The following is a 24,231-nucleotide window of genomic DNA, read 5'->3' as shown; positions in this document are numbered from 1 at the left end:
TATGAATTAATAGTGAACAGCTACATGAATGAAACCAATAAAGGGCATGTCCATTGTCCAGACTATTAGAGACTATTAGAGATCAATTAAAACATAACCTATAAAAGGCTAACAAATACTAAAATCACTTTCTCACCTTTACTTTAAAGAGTAACATTCCCCTCTGGGTGATCAGTGTACATTGCGAGACTTTTAGCAAACTTGTTGCAGATTCCTACCTTTTGTTATTCTGAATAAATAGCTTTTTGTTAGTCTGTATCCATGTGCAAAATTAATGTGTGTGTGGTAGTGATTTCATAATTATCAATCCGCTGCTGCACATGCAGGGTTCTAATAAGGAAAATTGCACAGTCTGCATCCCTTCAGACATGATTTCCCTTTGGGAGTGTCTCACCAAAAATCAACATTTTTGTTGCAGGGGATGCCCAAAATCTGACCTTAGTGCAGACTTCCAGGAAAATTAGCGAGCCAATTACGCAAGCAGGAAATGGCCTTTCTGGGGGCATTCTGTAACCCTCTGTTTAGAGAAAGCCCCCAGGTTGCCCTTTTTTCATTTTACTGAAAATTACAGTGTTGCAGATTGAAAAGTAATTTTTCATAACATTCAATTACATTAGGACTTGTATCGCAATTATATATGCTTTTTTTGGCTACTATGTTTGTTTGCTGTTGCAGAGCCTGTGAGGATAGATAGAGCGCACTAGTGCAACAAAATTGGGCTCAGGTTAAGTATTTAGGCTGGGGAGGGAGCAGATTTTAACCACTTCCAGTCTGGGCATTTTTACCCCCTTCCTGCCCAGGCCAATTTTCAGCTTTCAGTGCTATCACACTTTGAATGACAATTGCGCGGTCATGCAACACTGAACCTAAATGAATTTTTTACCATTTTTTGAGACAGATTTTGGTGGTATTTATTCACCACTGGGATTATTATTTTTTGCTATGTAAATTAAAAAGTCCACTAATTTTGAAAAAAGGTGTTTTTCTAATAAAATTTTGCAAATAAATAGTATTTCATCATAAATCTTGGCCAAAATTTATTCCGTTATATTTTTAGTAAAAAAAAAAAAAATAACCTGAATTAGTTTCTAACAAAAAATAATAATTTTTAAACTTTTTTTTATATTTTTTATTTTTTTGGTGACACTACTACTTGTGGGGGGGGGGTGATAATTTTTTTTTTTTTTTTTTACACTCATTGCTTTCACACCCATAAAGGATATAAAAGCAATAATTTATCCATTCTTGCAGCCATTGAGAACTACTGAGTGAGCTGTGATTGGTCACAGCTTGTCACATGGTACCAGGCTGTTGTGAATAGCCTTGTACCATGTGACCTCTGTGATCATTCACAGATTTCACACGTAGTAAGCAATGTCAGAAGTGACATCATGGCTTACTACTCTGCATGTGATCACATGATCGGGACCTCATACAGAGGTCCTGTCCGGAGGACAGAGCGGGCACCAGATCGCGATGCTGCGCGCTCCCAGGGAGCGTGCACAAGCAGGGTGCTGGGAGGCAGTTTATAAACGGCCACCCGCCCCTGCACTGCCACCGTCCAGCTGTTTATATACAACGGCCGGACGGGAGGTGGTTAAAAAGGTATTTATTACCTTAATACAGGGAACGCACGAAGGTAAAAAAAAAACAAAAAAACACTATAGTCTTTTGACCACTTTAACTTGAAGATTAGTAGAAACAGGATACGGTGTAGATCTACAATCATGACAGTAACAAACCAACTTATCTCGCATTAATTAAGTACAAAAGTAACTTTAATTGTCACAGGTAACTGAGGCACGAGAGTGCGGACACCTGCACATAACATTTTCCTTACAATCTGGGGTACGGTACTTGGCAGAAAGTGACCAAATCCCTCATGGGATGAGTAGTCTGTCTCACTGCTCTCCTCACTATTGGCAAGGATACCTATTATACTATAGGTCAACAAACAGGGGAGAAGAGCAGTAAGAGGTGAATTAAGAAGTGACCGTAAGTGGTATGATTTTAGAGAACACGCCAGATTTTAACAAAGATTTTACCAGAATTGCTATTATGTCTGCATTATCATGCTACAGAAAGTCTTCACTTTAAGGCTGTGTTCACACTAGTGTGATTTCAGATATGACTAGAGTCACAGACTTTCAGGACAATCACATTGTTTTTCAAAAGGTGCACATTCACATCAATGCAAATCAGCACTGCACGATTATGGGAAAAGTTTCTGTACTACTTGGGGGCAATTACAGAATACATTTTGCACCATAGAATATGCAAACGGCATACCAGAAGAATCCAAATTGAACTAATCGCATTGAAAATCGGATCAAAATCAGATCGCAGCAGTGTGAACCTAGCCTAAGCATATGTGGAATTGTTTGATCAGTGTATGTACAATTGTGTGAAGCAAAATTATAAAAATATTTTTTGGCATTTTTTTAACCCAAATAATGATAAACCATAGATTCTTCCTGTCCATGCTTATTCACCACAATGGTCTGCAGTGTGTACTGTATATAACAACAACTTGATACCATCTGTTCTAAATGTATTCCTTACCCGGTTTGACCATTTTCTGTAAACCAATACTTGAAGAGTTGTGCTCTTATATAATGAGGGGGGCGAGTACTGAAAGGATATAGCGACTCATCATTCTGCACCAGGCGCACCACTGCAAATGAAAATCACTGAACACATGAGAATAGCATTTTTAAGTCTGGAAGAAATAAATGTATTTCAATCTTAAAATGTGGATTTTCAGGAACAGCAAACAGGTGTAATCAGAAGCATTCCAAGTATGACCTTCAAGGCCGGTTCACACCATAGAAACGCAGTCCAGATGCGTTTCTGCATGCACTTTTTTTTTTTTTTTTTTTTTTTTACACATTCCAGTTCATTTCCCCACCTCTCTTCTTCTTCAATTTAAATCTCCTCTTCTTCAAATTTAAATAGGGACATATACATTCCACTGTGTTTTACCTCGTTCCAGTACAATTATTATTATTATTATTATTATTACTACGAGTTTATATAGCGCCAAAGGGTTTGCTCAGCGCTGTACAATAGAATACAATTCTGTGCAGAAAAAAATGCAGCCTTCTCTACTTTTTTTTCTTCACCTGGAATGCACTGGAACTGCGAGCACTGATGTGAACTATGACATTGACAACCATATAACCTAATTTCTGTGCTTTTTGAATGCAGAAAAAAAAAAAAAAAAAAAGCGATTATTAACACTTGAACCAAGGACGTTTTTGCACAGTCGGTGCTCAGCTAGTGGCTAATGTTCCCGAAACATTATTAACTTTCCTAGTAATATCTTACCATCCTGGTTTCCCTGTAGAAGTCGGTGAACAAAGCTGGTAAACCATGGACTCTGTGAGTGATGTCCAAGAGCTGCAAACCACATCTGCCAGTCCAAGCGAGGCTGGTGAGGAGTAATGATTGGAGGAGCTGCACTTATATTTCCTGGCTTATACATGAATTCTATTTCCTGTGGGAAGATTAGGGATTACACAAAGTCAGAATGAATAAAACAAAGCTAGTCTGAGCAATCTAACAATTCTAAAGTCAACTTCACCTTTGACCATTCCAGTGTTAAAGTATAAAAAATGAACTTTGGACACAAAAGCTTTGATTTAATTATATTCCTCAATAGTCACAAAGGATATAAAACCACTCTGTGTGCACCAAATGTCTTTACATATGGGATTACCACCTTGTAAGAATATTAGTGACACCACTGTATCGCACATACATAGCCTGTGCGGATGGTGGAGTCCACCTTCTACAGACCGCGTGCAAAAAAAAAAAAAAAAAAACTTAAGGGGGGTGGATACAAGACAAATCACAAGATGAAAGTGCAGCAGTGACTGGTCTTTATTACAGGAAGCGCTTGCACAGAGGCAATGCTTCACACTGATTTCTACACAGATCTGGAAGACATACACAAAGCCCCCCAAGATTCAAGCAAAAACATGTGACACTTGTAGTTGGACAACATGCGCAGATGCCGGAGTTGAGCTCTAAATGGTGTCCCAGTCTACTCAAAACAAAAAATTAGGTTGGGATATTAGAATTTACCTTTTTGGTTTGCTTTCTTTGAAGTAAAACTATTTTTAGATGTAGTATTCCTATCATTTTTACTTTTTAACCACTTGCCCTCCGGAAGATTTACCCCCCTTCCTGACCAGGCCATTTTTTGCGATATGGCACTGCGGTACTTTATCTGACAATTGTGGGATCATGCAACACTGTATATAAATGAAGTTTATGTAATTTCACAAATAGAGCTCTCTTTTGGTGGTATATGGTCACTTCTGTGTTTATGTTTTGGCTATTAACAAAAAAAAGACCGACAATTTTGTAAAAAATAAATATATATATTTTTTTTACTATTTGCTATAAAAAATATCCATTAATAATAAAAAAAAAATTATATATATATATATATATATATATATATATATATATATATATATATATATATATATATATATATATATATATATATATATAAAACACCTTTCTTCATCAATTTAGGCCAAAATGTTTTCTGCTACGTCTTTGCTAACAAAAAAAAAATCCCAATAAGTGTATATTAATTGGTTTACGTGAAAGTTATAGGGTCTACAAATGATGGTGTACATACTGGCATTTTTATTTTTTTATAGCAGTAATGGGGCAATCAGCAACTTACAGAGGGACTGCAGCGGGCATTTCGACACTGGATGGGAACTAACTGCCAGTCAGTGACATGAATACGTTGATCAGTGCTAATAAATAGCACTGACACTGCACTAATGACACTGGGCAGGAAGGTGTTAACTGCGTTAGGGAGTGTTTTAGAAACAGAAAAAGTCAGAGCGGTCCATCAGGTGAGCCCATTTTTTTTGGGGGGGGTGGGGTGGGTGGGTTTTGGTTAACATTTTTATCTGAGTATAGATCTATACTTGTCCCACGCATGTTTGAAGCCATTTACTGTTGACTGCCTCACTACCTCTGCTGGAAGTTTATTGAAAGCATAAACTACTCTTTCAGCAAAATAATAAGGTCATGTCCCCATATTCTTGATTTTGGTTTTATGTTGAAAATACAATATACTTATTGTGTACTATGTGCTGTTTTACTAAGGAGACATGATGCTTTCTGTCTCTGTGCAGAGAGATAGAAAGCAGCACATTCATGCTGACAGGAGAGGGACCTGTGTAGTTTACTTAGATTTCTCCCCTCTCACCTTCGCCACCGATCACCGAGTCCCGGTGATTGACATCCTCAGGAGCCAACAGCAGCAAGGGTAGGGCGGCACGCCTTCACCCAGAAATTAAAAATCACGTATATATTTATGTGATTTTGCACATTGCAACCACCCTGTAGCAGTACATCTGCTATGGGGCGGCAGGCAAGCGGTTAATATGGTCTTGAGAGTTATATTTCACAAAACCTATATCCTTACTTTGAAGGGATTTCCTCACTTCCTGTTTAGGCTATGGGACAGAGAATGAAGGGAAATCTCTCCAAAACGGGACACATGGCTTAAACAAAGAAAAAAAAAAAAGAACAAAAATAAAACAACCCCCAGGAGTTATAACTTCCCCTTACTCTTACTTTATATAAAATAAAAAAACGGAGGAAATCCCTGGTTATTGCAAGAGTCACCAGAACTAGTGCCTCACTGGAAGATTTCCCTCCTGCTCCCGTTCTGACTGCACCCCAAATTTTGGAATTTTCCATTATCACTTTCACTCATTGTGATAATAGTTAACAGGACAAATAGGGGAGGGTGAATCTTTGTAATGCAAAGAAAAGATGGCAACAAAAACCTAACAGGTGTTCTAATCCCTTTCCACTCTATCCAAATAAAATAAAATAAGTTATCAATATTCGTCTTGGAGCAAACCACTTTACTGATAAGGTAATAAAACAGCCAGTCCTATCAAAAGCAAGGAATTCTTTACACACTCCTTTCATCACCAAATGCTATGACATGGCACCTGGATGAGATAGTGAGAGTGTTCTCCACACAAAGCTTTCCTTGCCTATAGGGCTCTCCAATTGGCATAGTAGGTCAGAATAACATATGCTGGAAAATCAAAATGAAGATTTGAAGGTGTATGGCTAGCTTCCGAGGCTTCTAAAACAATTTCTAGCATCGCTATCATAAAATCCCTTTGTTTTTGGGAAACAAAATTCATATTTACCGTCCAAGTCTCTTTGTCATAACTTCCTTCTACAACAACTTCTGGTCGGCCACCAACACCAGTCATTCTTCTAAACAAACCATAAGAGTTCGCCAACTGGTATCTATCCACTTTGTTGAACAAATGATTAATAGATGGCCAGAGCTGACCATTAGACTCAAAATCAATATATGTGTAGGGTACCTGTAAAGAAAAATGGTTAATAAAGAACAACCTGAATCCTGCTGCAACATCACTATACGGAGCATGAAAGTCCAACCTTCTACATACTGACCAGAGAGTAAATAGGCTGGGTGAAATTTGAATGCATGAAAATCTCAGTACATTATTCAGGGAGTTTCCAGGCAATACATAAACAGTTTGGACTATACCTATGGTTCTGTGCTTGCTAATGATGCAGGAAATGTAAATGGCAGCAAACTACTTAAGGGGCTGCTAGACAACCTCACCCAAAAAGTGTGAAAGCAATCTTGCCATGACCGAATCATGAAGAACACCTATGTTTACTTTAATTGTCAAAAAGCTAGTTTCCAAGCAGGACACAAGGTTCCCTCTCGTGTTTGGGCATTAAAACCGATTCTCACCACTAAGGCTGTATTTACCCCTAGGCATTTTGAAAATGCGTGCAAATTAATGCGTTTTGCGCTACATGCATAGGCTCTCTCACTGATTTCGATGGTCCGCTATATAGACACTGAAGTTGTTCATGTAGCTTTTTAAGTGCTGAGCATTGTGCATGGTTTCTCAAGCATTTTAATGTGTTTGCTTGCAGGGTTTGGGGTTTCACCAATGAACGGCACTGCAATCGCAACACGTTTTAAATGTGCATCATTTCGCTGCATTTAGGGTGCCATTAACAATGAATGGCACTTCAAGCATAACAAGTGTACACATTTTGGACACAACTGCAAACATGCACAATTTTGTGTGCATTTATGAAATGCTTGGGTGTTAATGGCATCACAAGGGTTATAATATTAGCAGAGTCAGCAAAGCTGCTGGGCAGAAAGATTACTCCATTAACACGAGTGATTGTGCCCCAACTTCTGAAAGGGTCTTCATGCAAAACTGCTATTTACAAAATTACTAGCATCTGTTTTCTACAATACTTTTTGGAACCTGGGTAACAAATGGAAGCCCACTTTTTTCTTTTGTTAGGAAAGTGGGATTGTAATTGCTGCAGGCAATTTGTGTAAATGTATAGTATCTTACCAAGCTGACAGCAAACATGCCAACTGCTGCAAAAGAGAAAATAATCCATTGTATCGTTGCCCAGAACTTCAAGAAAATGCCGCGAACAGACGCACTCCTGATAAAAACAGAAACAAGGCTCAAAAAAAATACATATTTGGTCTATTATGTGGAGAATATACAAAATGTATAGCAAAAATAGCTTTTTACCAATAGGCAAGTCTACCCAGAAATTATCTCTTTATGGCAGATACAATAACCCACCAGAACTGTCAAAAAGTTGTGTATGTCAGAGGGAAAAACTCCATGTGCAAGGTCATGGAGTTACACCTAGCTAGAGTTAAGCTTCGGTATGTTTGGATGCATTTCCAAACCCACGTCTGAGTCAAATCAGGAAGCTGTCACTTGTATTGGGTCAATCATCACCCACACTGCAGCTGCTCATATACAAAGGACAACATACAAAGCCTGGTTCGGTGCTTAGCATGATATTTTTCATCCTGTGTTATTACCTCAACTCAGTGAAACACTAAGGCCTAGTTCACACCAGATGCAGGCCAGTGCGTTTTGCATGCATGCACAGTGTTTTCCATGTATTTCAATGGCACTAGTTCACACCAGTGCAGTCAGATCCAGTCTGTTTCCAGTGAAAAAAAAAAAAAAAAAAAAAAAAAAAAAAGAGAACATGCTGCATTTTGTTCTACAGCGAACCATACTGAAGCATAACACACTGCAACAAAACTGACCCGGAACAGAGAATGGTGTGAACTGTAAGCAACAACATATCCATATGCATCCGATGTGCATTTTTCTGGTGTGAACTGGCCCTCAAAGAGCAAGTTTTCCAGAAACTATCTGCTTAGTTTTTACCAAACACCAATTTCCGCATATGTCTCACCTTTTGCTTATATTAGTTTTTAACATTCACCCTCCTGGATTTTCCACTGGAACACAAACATTTCAGAGCTGTGGTATTACCACCCCCCCAATGCCCACCTAAAAGATAACATGCCACAGCATATGTAACTTGGACTCTTGAGTTTGACAGGTGGCACTGCCTGTGAAACTTACCGATTATAGTTGATGGGAAAGTGCTGCAACTGCTTACCAAGCACTTAGCTTGCAGCGCAGTATTTCAATACAAAAAAAAATCCAGCTTCGGCTTGGGTAAATGAAAAAAAAAAAAAAATCAAAAAAAAAAAAAAAAAAAAGGTCCTAGTGTATGTAGAGCTCACATGCAGTAACTCAAGGGCTCTATGAATGGGAATGCTGAAGCTTCAACTGCTCTGGAAAGCATCCTTCTCTGCTTGTACAACCTGGCACCCACCCCGGTAGGTCACTCACATTCCGCACTGACTCCACAATCAAATGTCAGTACTAAGTGACCGGAAGATATATCCATCTTTCTTTGTGAAGCCATAGTTGTGTCTCTGTTCTTTGCAGCTCTTCCTGCCTTGGTTTCCTTCTGGAAATGCTGCTAGAAAAACTGGCCATATACCCACTTAGATGCTTTGGGATCTTTTTCAAGCTTCTCATAAATGCTAAAATGTATTATGAAATTTTAAAAGCAAGTTAGGATTTCAGGATCTCATCACCCATTACATCCTACAGGCTGGATCACACTGCCCAAACACTAAACCGCAGAGGTTTAGTGTGTGGGCAGCTCTCCGTTCCGACTGCAGTGAGCCAGCGGTGTGATGTAAGTTTCACCAGTCATCGCAGTATAGGTGAACAGGCACTACAGGTGATGGATGCAAAAGTTTCCCATGACTGATGTTTCTAATTCGGTCATGCTTGAAGAGAGAAAAAAAAAAAAAAATGTATGCTGAAAACCAGCTAATTTTTAGTATGTTCCTTCTATAACTGAAGTCCTAAGAGATGCTTTATTCTAAGACAAGATGAGAAAGTAATAGCATGCTGTATATTTACTAGTGTTGTACTCACCTGTACATGCCTTTGAGAATCTCCCAACCTAGGGAAGCAGCGCCTATCCAGATAGATGGAAAGGTGAGTGTCCTGAGCCACTGCAGAAAGTCATGATAGGTAAAGGCTGTAAAGGTAAAAAGACAGATTTTTTTTTTTCCCCAAACAGAAATAACATAATTGGTATGCATAAAGAGAAAAAAAAACAAACACAAACTCTGAAGCTTAGTTGGCAAAACCGAAAATAATGGGCCACTTACCTGTTTTGGATTCAACAGTATAATTTTCTAAGTTGATTTGAAGTTCAAAATATTTTAAAGTCCAAAAAGCAAGTAACCCAAAAGCAAGGAGATCCAAGAGCACAACTAAAGTCTTTATAGAGAACCCCCGACCTATAAAAAAAACAAAAAACACAACTAAAATCAGAACAGAATTAATGCAAGTAGATACAAACCTAATCTAGTTACCTTGTCTGTACATCATTTGTAATTAAAGTTGTTCTAAAGGCAGAAGGTTGTTTGCTTTACAAGCGGTAATATTATTATTATACAGTATTTATATAGCGCCAAAATGTTTGCTCAACACTGTACATTATAGTGGGGGACAGTACATGAGACAATACAGTAACAATACACAAGGGGTTCGAGAGCCCTGCTCCTTGGAGCTTACAATCTAAGAGGGAGGGGATAGTGGTACAGGAGGAAATGGCTGTGGGGGATGGAGTGGTAGGAGGAGTGGAGATCGGCTGTTAGGTGAGGGCGGGGTAGGCTTCCCTAAAGAGATGGGTTTTCAGGGTGCGCCTAAAATGTGAGGAGGGTAGATGACAGTCTGATGGATTGGGGTAGCGAGTTCCAGAGGATGGGGGAAGACCTGGAGAAGTCCTGGAGTCGGGCATGGGAGGAGGGAACTGGAGAGTAGGAGGTCTTGTGAGGCGCGAAGAGTACGTGTTGGGTGGTATTTGGATATCAGGTCGGTGAGGTAGTTTGGGGCAGTATTATGAATAGCTTTATTAAACGTATTTGAAAAAAAAAAAAGTTTCCCCCCTGCAAAGTAATAGAATGTGCTAGTATGCATTGTATACTAGCACATTATGTGAAACTTACCTTAAAACGAAGCCCTCCAGCTGCGCGCTGTCACCGCTGACAAGGCTTCTCAGGCTGCAGTTGCTTGAACGGCTGAGCTGTCGATGACATCACTCGCTAGTTTCGTCCACGGGTATGCCGTTCCTTCAGAGCTCATGCGCCGGTGATGTCACCAGCTGCAGCTCTGTAGAATATCTCCTAAACGGTGCACATTTAGGAGAGATTCATTTTTCCTACAGGTAAGCTTTATTATAAACTCACTTGTAGTTAAAAATAGAAATGGAGAGTTTACTACCAGTTTACTGCATTCCGTGCCTTAAGGTAAAACACCTTCTGGGTGCAGCTCCCTCCCCCACCACCCCGATATTTATTTGATCCACATCTTAATCCAGTGTTGTGCATGAGAGCAGCGGCTCTGCCGTGTCTCTCCCTCCTCACTGGTTCACACAGTTTCTGCTATCACAGCCAGTGAGCCAACGAGGAGAGAATGGGGGGGGGGGGGGCGAGCGGCACTCTGTGTGAATGGACAATGTCCATTCACAGGAGTGCAGCTCAGAAGTGAGCCTGTGAGTACCTCCAGAGCAAGAGGCTTGCTCTCATGGCACTCGGTATAGGGAAGGAGCCAGGACCGCCAGCGGGGAATGCAGAAAGAAAAGGATTGGGGCTGCTCTGTACAAAACTATTGCATACAGCAGGTAAGTATACGTTTGTTTTTTTAAAGAATACACAACCTTTAGAGTCACTTTAACTACCGGTGTACCCCATCTTCATACAGGTGACAAACTATACAGTGTTCACCATTTCACTCACCAGAGACACTACATACAATGAGTGAGGGAATTACTATAGAGGGGGCCCCTAGAACACACCTAGTCTGACTGCTGGCAATCATGGAAGGATCTATGATATTGTGGTTCAATGGGCTCCCACAATGATTTATTAAATTGTTACTAAACCAACAAGAGTAAAATCAATCTGTTTATGCAGTAAAGCATGCTTGTTATACTCACTGTGGAACCTCAGGGGTTAATCCTCAGTATCGTGTAAAAAGGATGTCTGATCCTGTCCTCTTTGATCCTCCCCTTCTTCCAGTGTCTCCTAAATATCTCCTGACAGAACAGAGGCTCAGGGGCAAGCTGCACATGCTCAGTTTGGTGGGTATTGCTAAAGTATTTTCTTTATCCTTGGGAGAGTGCATGTGATCAGCACAGGGCCAATCAGCACTGTCCAGACAGAGGTCAGGGGTCCTGCATCCTCCTACAGGAGAACAAAAACTCCACCTACAAGCTTTACCCAGTGTTCTGCTGGACACTGATAGAAGTCACAAGACTGCTCTAACTTCTGATGAGAAAAGGTATTTAGCAGTTTATATTTACTAAAATAATTACATTTCCATGTTCGGCGTACTGTGGGAAACCAGATATAGTGAATGCAGGGTCCTGGGTTTAGTAACATTTTAAGCTACTACTAATATTTACAAAGTATGGAATATTATATTTCAGTGTGAAGAGAAGCCTGCAATTACCCCATATTTGTTCAAACTGCATATTCGAAGACCTTTCAGCTGCTTTTAGGATCCAAAAAAATGCAGACTAAAATTTTTTTTAATACAAAGTATTTTTGGCAGACCGCAATTAAACAACCAGAATATTGGTTAGCATACTGCACATAGATCTTGAATGAAAGTTAGGCATTTGTGATAGCTATCATCGTATAATAAGGACCATGAGGTAGTCACCTTTCTGCTGTGCTTTTTTGCCCTTCTGCTCCGCTTTTAAATGCTGGTCATCCAGAAGAGGAATGCAAAGAACTAGGGTCAGTAGGTTAAAGAAATTGTAATTTCCAGTGAATATGATTAGGACCTGTAAGATAACCTAATAAAAGCAAACAAGGAAAATCATCAGTACAAAGGCCTAATTCCGATCGGCATTAACAAACTTGTCATTATATGTACTCCTAGGATATTTTTAAATAAATATTGATTTTTAATGGGATAATGCAGCATGTGAGGAGAATGGAATTCTGTGCATTCAGAGGTCAATTATACCCTGAAGGCATTTAAACGCATGTAGACACATGTAAACATGCATAGATGCAAGTACATTTAGGGCTCATGCACATTGCTGCTCCTACATGCACTTTTTTTATGGGGCTTTGGGTGTTTTTTTGCCTAAGCTCCTGAACACACCTCAAAATCCTGTGTGTCCATGCAAACATAGACTTCTACCAAAGTTTAGGAGCAGCAGTGTTTAGAGGCAGTAAAATGCTCCTCTCCTGAATGTAGAAGATTCGCGTTCAGAAAAGAGTTTTGGCAGAAAAACATTTGACATGGCAAAAACGCATGTGAGTTTAAATGTGCGTTAATACTAGGCGCATTTAGTGCTTGGGAGTTCATTCCTTTCAATGGCCAGAATAAATTACTATTCTGCCCAATGAAACGAAGTAATGGCTAAGTGTTGTTCTGCTGCCAGGAAAAAAGCGTCTAGGGAGTTGGTTATGAGCGTCCAGTGGGCACGAACCTTTAAAGGGCTTGTTCACACCATGGTGCAGAGACGTCAGCTTTTCTGCATGAGTTCTGCAATGGCACAACAAAATCACCTGTTCTTTATGTGCCCTGTTTACATCACAATATTAGTAACGTGCAGATTTCTTTCATGTATCAAACTCATTGAAAACGTGCATGAAAACTGATGTCTCTGCAAATCAGTTTCCAGCAGTTTTTCTGCACATATGGTGTGAACGAGCCCTTACAGTATGAAAAGTTGATCTGGGAAGCAAAAGGTTAGTTTATACTTTTCAGATAATTTCTCCTGAAAAATGCAGGAGGCTAGGGTGAATGTAGCCTACCAGTGAAATCTGAAGGCCTAAATACTGCATTCTGTACACAGATATGAAACATTAAAATTATCAGAATACATTAAAAAAAACAACAAACTTACCTGAGAATAAAATGAAAAAAGCTGAAGCCTTCGGGAAGGCAGGAAGAAAAGCCACGGAACCCCAATTTCTATGACAAATGTAGCAACTACTGACAATTTTTGGAACCACACAGGAAGCTGATGGGCAAACCAGGCAGCTGGAGTTGGGAGACACTGGGTCTCATAGTGATAGGTAAGAGCTAAGAAAGAGGGAACAGCCGTAAAAAGAAATACATAAGAATAATTAGGCCAATTCTTGAAAAGTCCACTTTTATTATTTTCACATGTATCTCAATGCCCTTTTATACACCGTGGAAAAATGAACTTTTCTTTGCATAAGTAATGTTCCTTTGTTCCTTATATTTTTTTTTTTAATACTGACATCCGAACAGAAAGTATGGAATTTTATTAGGGAAACTGATGGCAATAAAATCCTAAGAAAGGTTCTCACGCTTCCCCATTATCCAACACTACTGTCCTTGCTGGCCTCCTATAAAAGATTCCAGTTGCTGCTTGAACCATTTTAAAAATAGGGACAAGGCACAGATGAGCAAGACAAAAGCTTGTGTGTGTCTGAGGGGCTGGGAGTAATAGGACAAAAAAAATGGACAAATGCAGAGAAGGAAGCCAGAAGAAAAGGAAAGGACCCATCGAAAGAACACAGGTTAACAGTAGGGTAGAAGGAGAAACTGATAAAGATCGGAGATACTAGAAGAAGCACCCCTTCTGATAATTCTCCAGACCTGAGTTCACAAAAAGGGATTAGGCCTGGGTGCACACTGATGTGGTGTGGGAAACGCAGCAATTCCTGTGTTCATGCAAACTACTGCGGGTGTCTGTTAAGTTAATGACACCCAAAAACGCAGCGCATTTGCCTGAATCGAATCGCATGGGTATGAACACCCATGCAATCTGGTTCTAGTGCAGGAAGAAAAAAAAAAAAAAGTGTGTGCACCTTTTTCATGTGGATGCAGTGCGTTCTGAGCCACGCATAATGAATGGGCTCAAATAGCACCGCACAGGATAGCATGCGATTTGCACATGAATGTAGTGCAATTCCTGTGTGAATCACATGCAGTTCCAAAGTGTAAACTGGGGCTTAGTGAGGAATGGTATCTATACCTGCCCAGGAAAATAGCCCCAAAGGCTGCCAGAAAAAGGGCAAAATAATTGAAGAAAAAAAAAAAAAAAAAAAAAAAAAAACTACAAACACCCCCCCTCCAAAACGACATCACTTTCTGACAAGTAACTAACTAAAGACTGAAGTTCCAGTATCCAAGGAAGGAGTGTGGTGATAGAAAAGGCGCAACATTTTAGTGTCAGAACTGTATACAATAAAAAAAACAAAACAGAATTTCAAAAGGTGAATAGTAGAAAAATGAAAGTAATACAGCTGGCCTCACCTGTCAAACCCCACCATGTGGGACACCGGCTAGTTAGTTTTACTACTCCAGATGCAAACATAAGTCTAAAAAGCAGCCATCGAATTAGCCAGAATGTGATGCCATCATGAGAACTCCAGGTATTTGTCTTCGAACGTAAAGCACGCAGTGGAGCCACTAGTATTGTTAGAAATCCAGCTTCTAGCAGAAGACTGTCCCTGAAATAATAAACAGAAAATCATATTCTGCTCTACTATGAATTACTTTCATTAAAGCTTAACTCCGGGAAATGTATAACTTATCCCTTGCAGTGGGGCTGTGCCCACATGGCAAGGGTTAATTGCTCGTTTACATGAAGGGGACATAGAAAAGAAGATCTTACCTGATCCACTGCAAGATTAGTTCCTGCAGTGTCTTTTCCTCTGCACTCCTGACATCATCAAGACCCATGCAGGGTTCATAACCCTGCAATGGATGTTTTATCAAGAATAGTTCAGCATCGGGGAGTGGAGGATCAAGTGCTTTTATTATCCCCTTGATGAAACAGTTACCCCTAACAGTGGGGCTGTGTCTGATGATTTTCAAGTTTCCTCAGCTTGGGCTTTAACCACTTGCCTACCAGGCACTTTCACCCTCTTCCTGCCCAGGCCAATTTTCAGCACTGTCGCACTTTGAATGACAATTGCACGGTCATGCAACACTGTACTCACATGAAATTTTTATCATTTTTTTAAAGACAGATATAGCTTTCTTTTGGTGGTATTTAAATCACCTCTGGTCTTTTTTTTTGTTAAACCAAAAACAACTGAAAGTTTTGAAAAAAAAAGTTTGTTTCTTAGTTTGTTATAAAATTTTGTAAATAAGTAATTTTTCTCTTTCACTGATGTGCGCTAATGAGGCTGCAGTGATGGGCACTGACAAGCATCACTGATGGGCACTGAAAGGCAGCACTCATATATGGCACTGACAGACAGCACTGATTGGCAGCACTGAAAGGTGGCTCAGATGGGCACTGGTAGGCACTGGCAGGCACTGGCAGGTGGCACTGATGGGGCTACACTGATCATCAGGGCACTGACCATCAGTGCCCTGATGATCAGTGCAGATGTCCCCTCTGAGGAAAGCTGATTATCGGCTCTCCTCTCCTCATGAGCTGTCAGCACGTGCGGAGAGGAATGCCAATAACAGGCATTTTCCTATTTACATGCGATCAGCTGTGGTTGGACACAGCTGATCACATGACAGAGCCGACGTCGTCGGCTCTTTCCGCTGAGTCCCAGGGAGGTCATATGACGTCCTTCCAGAACAAGAGAACCATCGCCCACCCCTCATTTCTTTATATGGTGGGCGGGAAGCGGTTAAAGACACATCAACAGCTGCAAATCAGACACTTACCATTGGAAATACAGGAATACTTGTCCGACCTGCAGACACAGAATAGGAAATATGGTTTTAAATAGAAATATCAGAATAGATAACCCATCATAAAACAATCATAGAGGCTACCTCTTCTTCTCAATTGCAAGATGACCCCTTCCCCATTTTGAGGTTTATTTCAAACCCCCGAGTTATATTAAAGGCCAAGTAAACCTTTAGCAACCCATTACATGTTAAAGGAGAAGTTCACCTTTCAGCAAAAAATGATAAATGCACATTTTTTTGTGCATTTATTATTTTTTGTTTTGGAAGGTTGTAAAGCATTGTACCAGTGATCAGAAAATCAGTGATGCCATGCAGGTCTCCTGCAGACCTGTCACTATATCCACTTCCTTGTACCTCGTATGGGGAAGCCAATACTTTGACAGGAAGACTCAAATCAACTACCACAGCAGTCACAGCGCCTTGATAGTTCGTTAAGAACTACAAGCTGTAAGCCGCAAAGGCTGCTGGGCTTTGTAGTTTTCTCATTCACAGAACACTGTGCAACAGTGATGTGGCTGGGCAGACGCTCACGTGGCCTGAGCTTTTTAAACAGTAACAGATAATGGGAGAAGTTCCCCCGTTAGCTGTCACAACAAAGGATCGGGGGACGCTGGGGCCAGTCCGTTCGTAACATGTTACACCCTGAATATGGGTGTGACATGTAACATGTTACAAAAGGTGAACTTATCCTTTAAACCTGTATTTAGTATGTAACATGTTATGCACCAGTCCACACACCTCCAGATTCCCCCCCCCTCCCCCCCCATTTTCCATGACAGAAGGCAGGTGTTCCTCTCCTTTCATCAGCTGTCACAATTTAAAAACAGTGCGGCCATACAGGGCTCCACCCACAAAATCGCATCATTCATTCACAGGAATTTGTGAATGAGCGAACTACAAGTCCCATCTGCCACTGCGGGAGACAGCTTGTAGTTCTCAATGAACTGTGAGAGCAGACTTTATAGAGGTACGGGGAGAAAGCTGTAGGCACTGTCTGCAGGAACCTGATATGGCACCTTGCTGATCACGGGTGCAATGCTCTGCAGAAACATTTTTTTTCCTGCAAAAACATGTGCAGTTATTTAATTTTTTTGTACAGTAAACAGCCTTTAAGTGAATCGGGACATGAACACAACACAAAGGCTGCCACTGGTAACACTCTACCTTGGGTGGCACCATAATGTGGATGGGGTCTCTAGAAATGAGCTGCTTATTTAAGCTAGCCTATTATATGCTTTTTGTTCTCTTACACAGTAAAATAGCAAATTACTATACCTGGAAAACGTTTGTAAAATGAGTGATAACTAGATTTAACCGTTTCAATACCGGGCAATTTTACACCTTCCTGCCCAGGCCATTTTTCAGGTTTCAGCGCTCTCACACTTTGAATGACAATTGCGCGGTCATACAACACTGTACCCAAATTAAAAAATTTTATCATTTTCTTCACACAACTAGAGCTTTCTTTTGGTGGTATTTAATCACCGCTGAGGTTTTTATTTTTTGCTAAATTAACAAAAAAAGACCAAAAATTTTGAAAAGAAAACACATTTTTCTTTGTTTCTGTTATAAAAGTTTACAAATAAATAATTGTTCTTCATAAATTTAGGCTGAGATGTATTCTGCTACATGTCTTTGGTGAAAATAAACCAAATTAAGATGTATTTTTTAGTTTGTAGGAAAGTTATAGAGTTCACAAACTATGGTATAGATCTGAATATTGATCAATCCTGAAGTACTGACAGCCAATCTAATTTCTTGAGGTCCAAGAATGTCAGGATAGTACAGATATCCCCAAATGACCCCTTTTTGCAGAGTAGACAGTCCGACGTACTTCATAAGAGGCATGGCGAGTTTTTTGAAGTTGTATTTTTTTGTCATAATTTTTCGGAAAATGAAAAAATTTAAAAAATTATTTTCACTATTTTGTTTTTTACATACTGTCACCAGTGCAGTACAGTGCCATCATATAACTGGCATGGCGGTGAACAGGGACACTGACTGGTGACAGTATGAAAAAAAAATATATATTTTTTTTAAAAAAAATTTATTTTTTTATTAGATTTAATTTTTTATTACATTTTTTTTAAGATTTTTTTTTCATATTTTACTATGACCAAAGTAGTACAATGTTACCATAGCAACATTGTACTACTTTGGGGAAGTGATCAGTATTTTTTTTTTTTTTTTTATACACAATTTGCTTATAGCAAAGAATTACTTTGCTATAAGCAAGCATTTACCTGGATGAAATCGATTCATTCAGCTTTTTTTTTTTGTGCTTAGCTGTGATTTGGTCACAGCTAATCACATGACATGTACATGTGATTAGCTGTGACCATTCACAGCTAGGCACTAGTATACAATGGATGGCATCATAAATGAAGCCATCCATTGTATACAACTGTCATGTGACCTGCTGTGATTGGTCACAGCAGGTCACATGGTACCAGCAACGGGAGCCGGTACTCGGATCTGTCATCGGCTGTGTCCGAGGTGCACAGCCGGTGACAGATCGCACTGCTGCGCCGCTCTGCATTAGCACAAACTGCGCATGTGCGGGAGCACGCCAAATGGCGTGCACCCGGAATGCAGGGACACTTTTGAAGCCGCCAAACGGCCATTAGCTGGGCGGCTAATGGTTAATGCCAATGTAACCCACCAAGACACTCTGTAAAAGGGATCTGTTCATCCTGTTTCCAGGTATTTGGCATGCATGTGTGACCATCTGGATAAATGCCAGCCATGAAAGGTTACATAAACCGTGTGTTCTCACCATTTTAATATAGCACTGCTAAACACTAAGAAAATCACTGGAATGTATTCCACAAGATCTGAAATTGTGGCATAATGTGAGTACCAGCACTTTGAATAATCTCGGGAGATAAGGTGGTAAGATCCCTGCGCCTAAGCAACTTGCTCAGCGGCAGCAATTTTGATGAGCAAGAAAAAAAAAGTACGACTTTAACTCTTCATACCTCCTAATCTTCCATAAACATAAAGCTGGCAGCGAGTGTCAGCAGTTCCAGCCTTTACAGTTAGAAAGCGGTACAAGCTATGGATACACAAGGACAACACACCTGATACACAGATAAGTAGAGGATCCACAGCAGGAGGAACACCAGGCTGTCACGGAGGACACTGAAAAGCAATGCACCCACAGAAAGGAGAACTCCTAGTAAGCAGATGAGTTCCATGCCTTGCTCTGTATCCAGTCCTACCCTGGGGCCTAGCCAGAGCAGAGTAGGGGAGTCCTTCAGTTGTTCCCAAAATCCTTTACCAGTGAAGCGCAGCATCCTCCAAGCAGGCAGGACTCCTTCACGGCCATACAAACCTGAAATGATAAAAGAGCCCAATTAGAAATCTAGATCAAGGTTTGTCAACCTTTCTTCATTCACGACAACCTTTGAAAATGTGCAAAATCTCAAGGCACCCCAGTCTAAAATGGAGCCCCCCCATAACATCAAACGTTCTCAGACACACCCTCTCTTCCCCTTTGACATCAAAGTCTTTATTTTCCCAATCTTTTACATCAGAGTTAGCAGTCCCATTCCACCCCCCACCCCTCAGAGTCCCCCACCCTTCATATTAGAGTCCTCAGCCTCCCCCCTTCTGAGTCTTAAGTAGCCCCTTCCACATCAGAGTCCCAAGTAGCCCCCCCCTCCTCCTCCTTTCACATCAGAGTCCCAAGTAGCCCCCCCCCCTCCTCCTTTCACATCAGAGTCCCAAGTAGCCCCCCCCCCTCCTCCTTTCACATCAGAGTCCCAAGTAGCCCCCCCCCCCTTTCACATCAGAGTCCCAAGAGGCCCCCCCCCCTCCTTTCACATCAGAGTCCCAAGAGGCCCCCCCCCCCTCCTTTCACATCAGAGTCCCAAGTAGCCCCCCCCTCCTTTCACATCAGAGTCCCAAGTAGCCCCCCCCTCCTTTCACATCAGAGTCCCAAGTAGCCCCCCCCTCCTTTCACATCAGAGTCCCAAGTAGCCCCCCCTCCTTTCACATCAGAGTCCCAAGTAGCCCCCCCTCCTTTCACATCAGAGTCCCAAGTAGCCCCCCCTCCTTTCACATCAGAGTCCCAAGTAGCCCCCCTCCTTTCACATCAGAGTCCCAAGTAACCCCTCCTTTCACATCAGAGTCCCAAGTAACCCCTCCTTTCCCAAGTAACCCCTCCTTTCACATCAGAGTCCCAAGTAACCCCTCCATTCACATCAGAGTCCCAAGTAACCCCTCCTTTCACATCAGAGTCCCAAGTAGTGCCCCCCCCCCCTTCACATCAGAGTCCCAAGTAGTGCCCTCCCCTCCTATTCACATCAGAGTCCCAAGTAGCCCCACCCCTCCTTCCACATCAGAGTCCCAAGTAGCCCCCTCCTTTCACATCAGAGTCCCAAGTAGCGCCCCCCCCATTTCACATCAGAGTCCCAAGTAGCCCCCCCCTTCACATCAGAGTCCCAAGTAGCCCCCCCCCCTTCACATCAGAGTCCCAAGTAACCCCTCCTTTCCCAAGTAACCCCTCCTTTCACATCAGAGTCCCAAGTAACCCCTCCATTCACATCAGAGTCCCAAGTAACCCCTCCTTTCACATCAGAGTCCCAAGTAGTGCCCCCCCCTTCACATCAGAGTCCCAAGTAGTGCCCTCCCCTCCTATTCACATCAGAGTCCCAAGTAGCCCCACCCCTCCTTCCACATCAGAGTCCCAAGTAGCCCCCTCCTTTCACATCAGAGTCCCAAGTAGCGCCCCCCCCATTTCACATCAGAGTCCCAAGTAGCCCCCCCTTCACATCAGAGTCCCAAGTAGCCCCCCCCCCCTTCACATCAGAGTCCCAAGTAACCCCTCCTTTCCCAAGTAACCCCTCCTTTCACATCAGAGTCCCAAGTAACCCCTCCATTCACATCAGAGTCCCAAGTAACCCCCCCTTTCACATCAGAGTCCCAAGTAGTGCCCCCCCTTCACATCAGAGTCCCAAGTAGTGCCCTCCCCTCCTATTCACATCAGAGTCCCAAGTAGCCCCACCCCTCCTTCCACATCAGAGTCCCAAGTAGCCCCCTCCTTTCACATCAGAGTCCCAAGTAGCGCCCCCCCCCATTTCACATCAGAGTCCCAAGTAGCCCCCCCTTCACATCAGAGTCCCAAGTAGCCCCCCCCCCCTTCACATCAGAGTCCCAAGTAGCACTCCCCCATTCACATCAGAGTCATCGGTTTCCCAACCCCCTTCACATCAGAGCCGCCAGTCTCCTGCCCCCTTCACATCAGGATCATCAGTATGCCACTTTCCCTTCACGCCAGAGTCCTCAGTCTTCCTCCCTTTCACATCAGAGTCCTCAGTCCCCCTCTAACTGGGGTGTGGGGCTGAGTGACACAATGAGTTGCATGGTGTTGCTGGTAATACTATCAAAGACTGATTGCTGGATATCTGGAGTGCAGACAGATGTCAAACATGATGCCATGCATTTATCAAAGTACATCTGGTATGTGACCGTTTAGTGTTCAGTACTTCTAGGGCAGGGTGGGCAAGTCATTTTCCCAAGAGCCACATGAGAAACTGGGATTGGTGTGGAGGCTCCTCCGGCTCTCTCCTTCCAGTTCTTGCAGCTCTCCACAGTGAGGGAGGCGACAGTAGAAGCACTGAGGACAGGATGGGGACAGCCAAAGGGCTGGATGTGGCCCTGGGGGTGCAGTTTTCCCAGGTCTGCTCTAGGGTGAACTTGCACTTCATGTTTAGGACTGTGTATGCCCCCCCCCCCCAATTGGATTTGGAGCACCTGTTCTGTTGACATAGGTTGTGAATCTCATTCATTCCGATAGAAAATGTGTTTTTATTTTTAAAAATTTGCTGGCAGGATAACCAAGTAAGAATAAAAACAGAAAAAACACAGACAATAAGGGACTTTCACCCCCCCCCCTTTTTTGTGTGTTTCTAATCCCCTGTTAAAGGATAAGTTCACCTTTTATATTATGTTACACCTGTACTCAGGGTGTAACATGTTACTGGCACAGCAGCCCCTATGCACTGCGGCCGTACAGGGCTACGTCTGCCCGATCACTCCCGTCTGATACTGCACCTGTCCCTGGCAGGTCTAAGTGTGAGAACTCAACTATCACGCCCACTGAGTTCCCACAGCCATTCAGGGAAGACAACAATGATGGGGTGCTATTCCTCCCAACGAGGGGGCGCTATTCCTCCCACCGACCCCCAACGAGGGGGCGCTATTCCTCCCACCGACGGGGCGCTATTCCGCCCACCGACCCCCACCGACGGGGCGCTATTCCGCCCAGCGACGGGGCGCTATTCCGCCCACGGACCCCCAGCGACGGGGCGCTATTCCGCCCACCGACCGCCAACAATGGGGGCGCTATTCCGCCCACCGACCGCCAACAATGGGGTATTCCTGCTCTCTCCCCCCCCCTCAACCCCCATGCTCACTGGAGCACTGGGCTTTGAGGGGAGCAGCTGGCCCAGTCTCTCAAAGGATCGCTGAGAGTCTGAGCCAGGTGCTGCTCCAGATTCTGAGGTGGATCCCGACTTTAAAGTCAGGATCCTTCCCCAGCCTGGACTGGCTGAGTGATGTCAGCCTGCTGTCAGCTGAAAACAGGTCATAGTAGTGCAGAACGAACTGCACTACTGTGATCCACAGGAGAAGTACAGCCAAAAGAGCATTGGTTGTACTTCTCCATTAAGTGGAGCAAAGTCATATCTAATGGCCCCCCCTGCAGGTTTGTGTCATAATGTGCTAGTACCTTTTGCCTTGAGCTCTCCAGTGCAGATAGGTCTCCGCTCTGGGCACTGCCATCTTCATCCAGGTTTGCCCCCTCCAGCTGTTGCCAAACTACAAGTCCCATGAGGCATTGCAAGATTGACAGTTACAAGAATGACTCTCAAATGCAGAGGCATCATGGGACTTGTAGTTTCACAACAGCTGGAAGGCCACCAGTTCAACGCCCTTGTGGCTAGTGTGATCATCTACTAAATCGTACAATTTTTGTTTTTTTGCAAGTGCGAAATGGAGCAAGTTTAAAAGACATGCATGGTACCTAGAAGGATTATCAGCTTTCTTGTAGGAACAAGCTGAAACTCCGAGTGTACTGCCGCTTTAAGGACTGCCATAGAAATCAATGATACAATGTGAATATACAGAGCGAACCAGAACCAGCCTGGTGCACAAATGATGTACAATCGTGACCTTGCACCAAACAATGGGGCCAAGGAGCCACCTGTACATGCTGCAATGACTGAGCCAAGCACTGAACCCGCCTTGTCTGCTACAAAGTATCAATGAGCGCCTGTATGGGGAGAACAGGGCGTTCTATCCCATCTGCAGACACACATACCTGGGATCTGGGTATACAGAGACAGGAATGCACACAGGTAGATCCCGCTCATCCCCCATAGGAAGGCACCCCGCACAAGGCGCTGCTCCACCATTCTTGCACACTTTCCGCTCTTTGCAGCTCACTGGATGAGTCACAACGTGGACGGTTCGCACATGCGTATTACACAGTGCCGCTCGCCCCTACAACAGCGCGTGCGTGTAACTCCCATTCAGACAGGTAACTTCCTACTACGCAGACGCAGTACATGAAGAGCGGCGTAGCCCCGGAAAAAGCTGTACCGCCTTCTATGTAGAGCGCATGCGCGTCATGGAGACGTTCCAAAAATAGAATCTCTGAGAGCGCTAAAAAGTGTTCTTAGTCACCAAAAGGAACAGGAAGTCATGTGCTGATATTTTCATCGTAGTCGTAAAATTCGTAGGCGGTGGCCAGTGGGAGTAGACATTGTCTCAGGCTTGGTGGTCAGTGGGAGTCAAAAAATGACAGCGGCTGTGGTCAATAGAAGGAGGAAGGATGTCCACTAATTGGTGTCAGTGGGAGGAATAATTCCCCATCATTGGTGTCAGTGGGAGGAATAATTCCCCATCATTGATGTCAGTGGGAGGAATAATTCCCCATCATTGCTGTCAGTGGGAGGAATAGTGCCCCATCATTGGTATCAGTGGGAGGAATAATTCCCCATCATTGCTGTCAGTGGGAGGAATAATTCCCCATCATTGGTGTCAGTTGGAGGAATAGACCCTATCATTGGTGTCAATGGAACAGATTGTGCCAAATCTTGTTGGT

At 42.7% G+C, this 24,231-nt stretch overlaps 1 protein-coding gene across 1 annotated transcript in view; it reads right to left on the bottom strand.

Annotated features, from left to right (window-relative positions):
* Positions 1 to 23,625, bottom strand: part of LOC149443801 (lipase maturation factor 2-like) — a 29,409-nt gene extending 5,784 nt beyond the window's left edge. The window contains exons 1-12 of the mRNA XM_089655334.1: positions 23,446 to 23,625; positions 19,202 to 19,455; positions 16,095 to 16,123; positions 14,721 to 14,917; positions 13,339 to 13,517; positions 12,138 to 12,273; positions 9,578 to 9,709; positions 9,339 to 9,444; positions 7,416 to 7,512; positions 6,204 to 6,386; positions 3,328 to 3,496; positions 2,563 to 2,674 (exon numbers count right to left, since the gene is read on the bottom strand). Coding sequence (XP_089511460.1) covers positions 2,563 to 2,674; positions 3,328 to 3,496; positions 6,204 to 6,386; positions 7,416 to 7,512; positions 9,339 to 9,444; positions 9,578 to 9,709; positions 12,138 to 12,273; positions 13,339 to 13,517; positions 14,721 to 14,917; positions 16,095 to 16,123; positions 19,202 to 19,455; positions 23,446 to 23,539 — 1,688 coding nt within the window. The 5' untranslated portion in view covers positions 23,540 to 23,625. The remainder of the gene's footprint in view (positions 1 to 2,562; positions 2,675 to 3,327; positions 3,497 to 6,203; positions 6,387 to 7,415; positions 7,513 to 9,338; positions 9,445 to 9,577; positions 9,710 to 12,137; positions 12,274 to 13,338; positions 13,518 to 14,720; positions 14,918 to 16,094; positions 16,124 to 19,201; positions 19,456 to 23,445) is intronic.
* Positions 23,626 to 24,231: the final 606 nt, after the last annotated feature.

This window comes from Staurois parvus, unplaced genomic scaffold (assembly GCF_062004578.1).
Source record: "Staurois parvus isolate SC_StPar_1 unplaced genomic scaffold, SC_StPar_1.0 ptg000832l, whole genome shotgun sequence".
NCBI lineage: Eukaryota > Metazoa > Chordata > Amphibia > Anura > Ranidae > Staurois > Staurois parvus.
The sequence above is the reverse complement of the archived record's forward strand: the minus strand, read 5'-3'. Positions and strand labels throughout refer to the sequence as shown.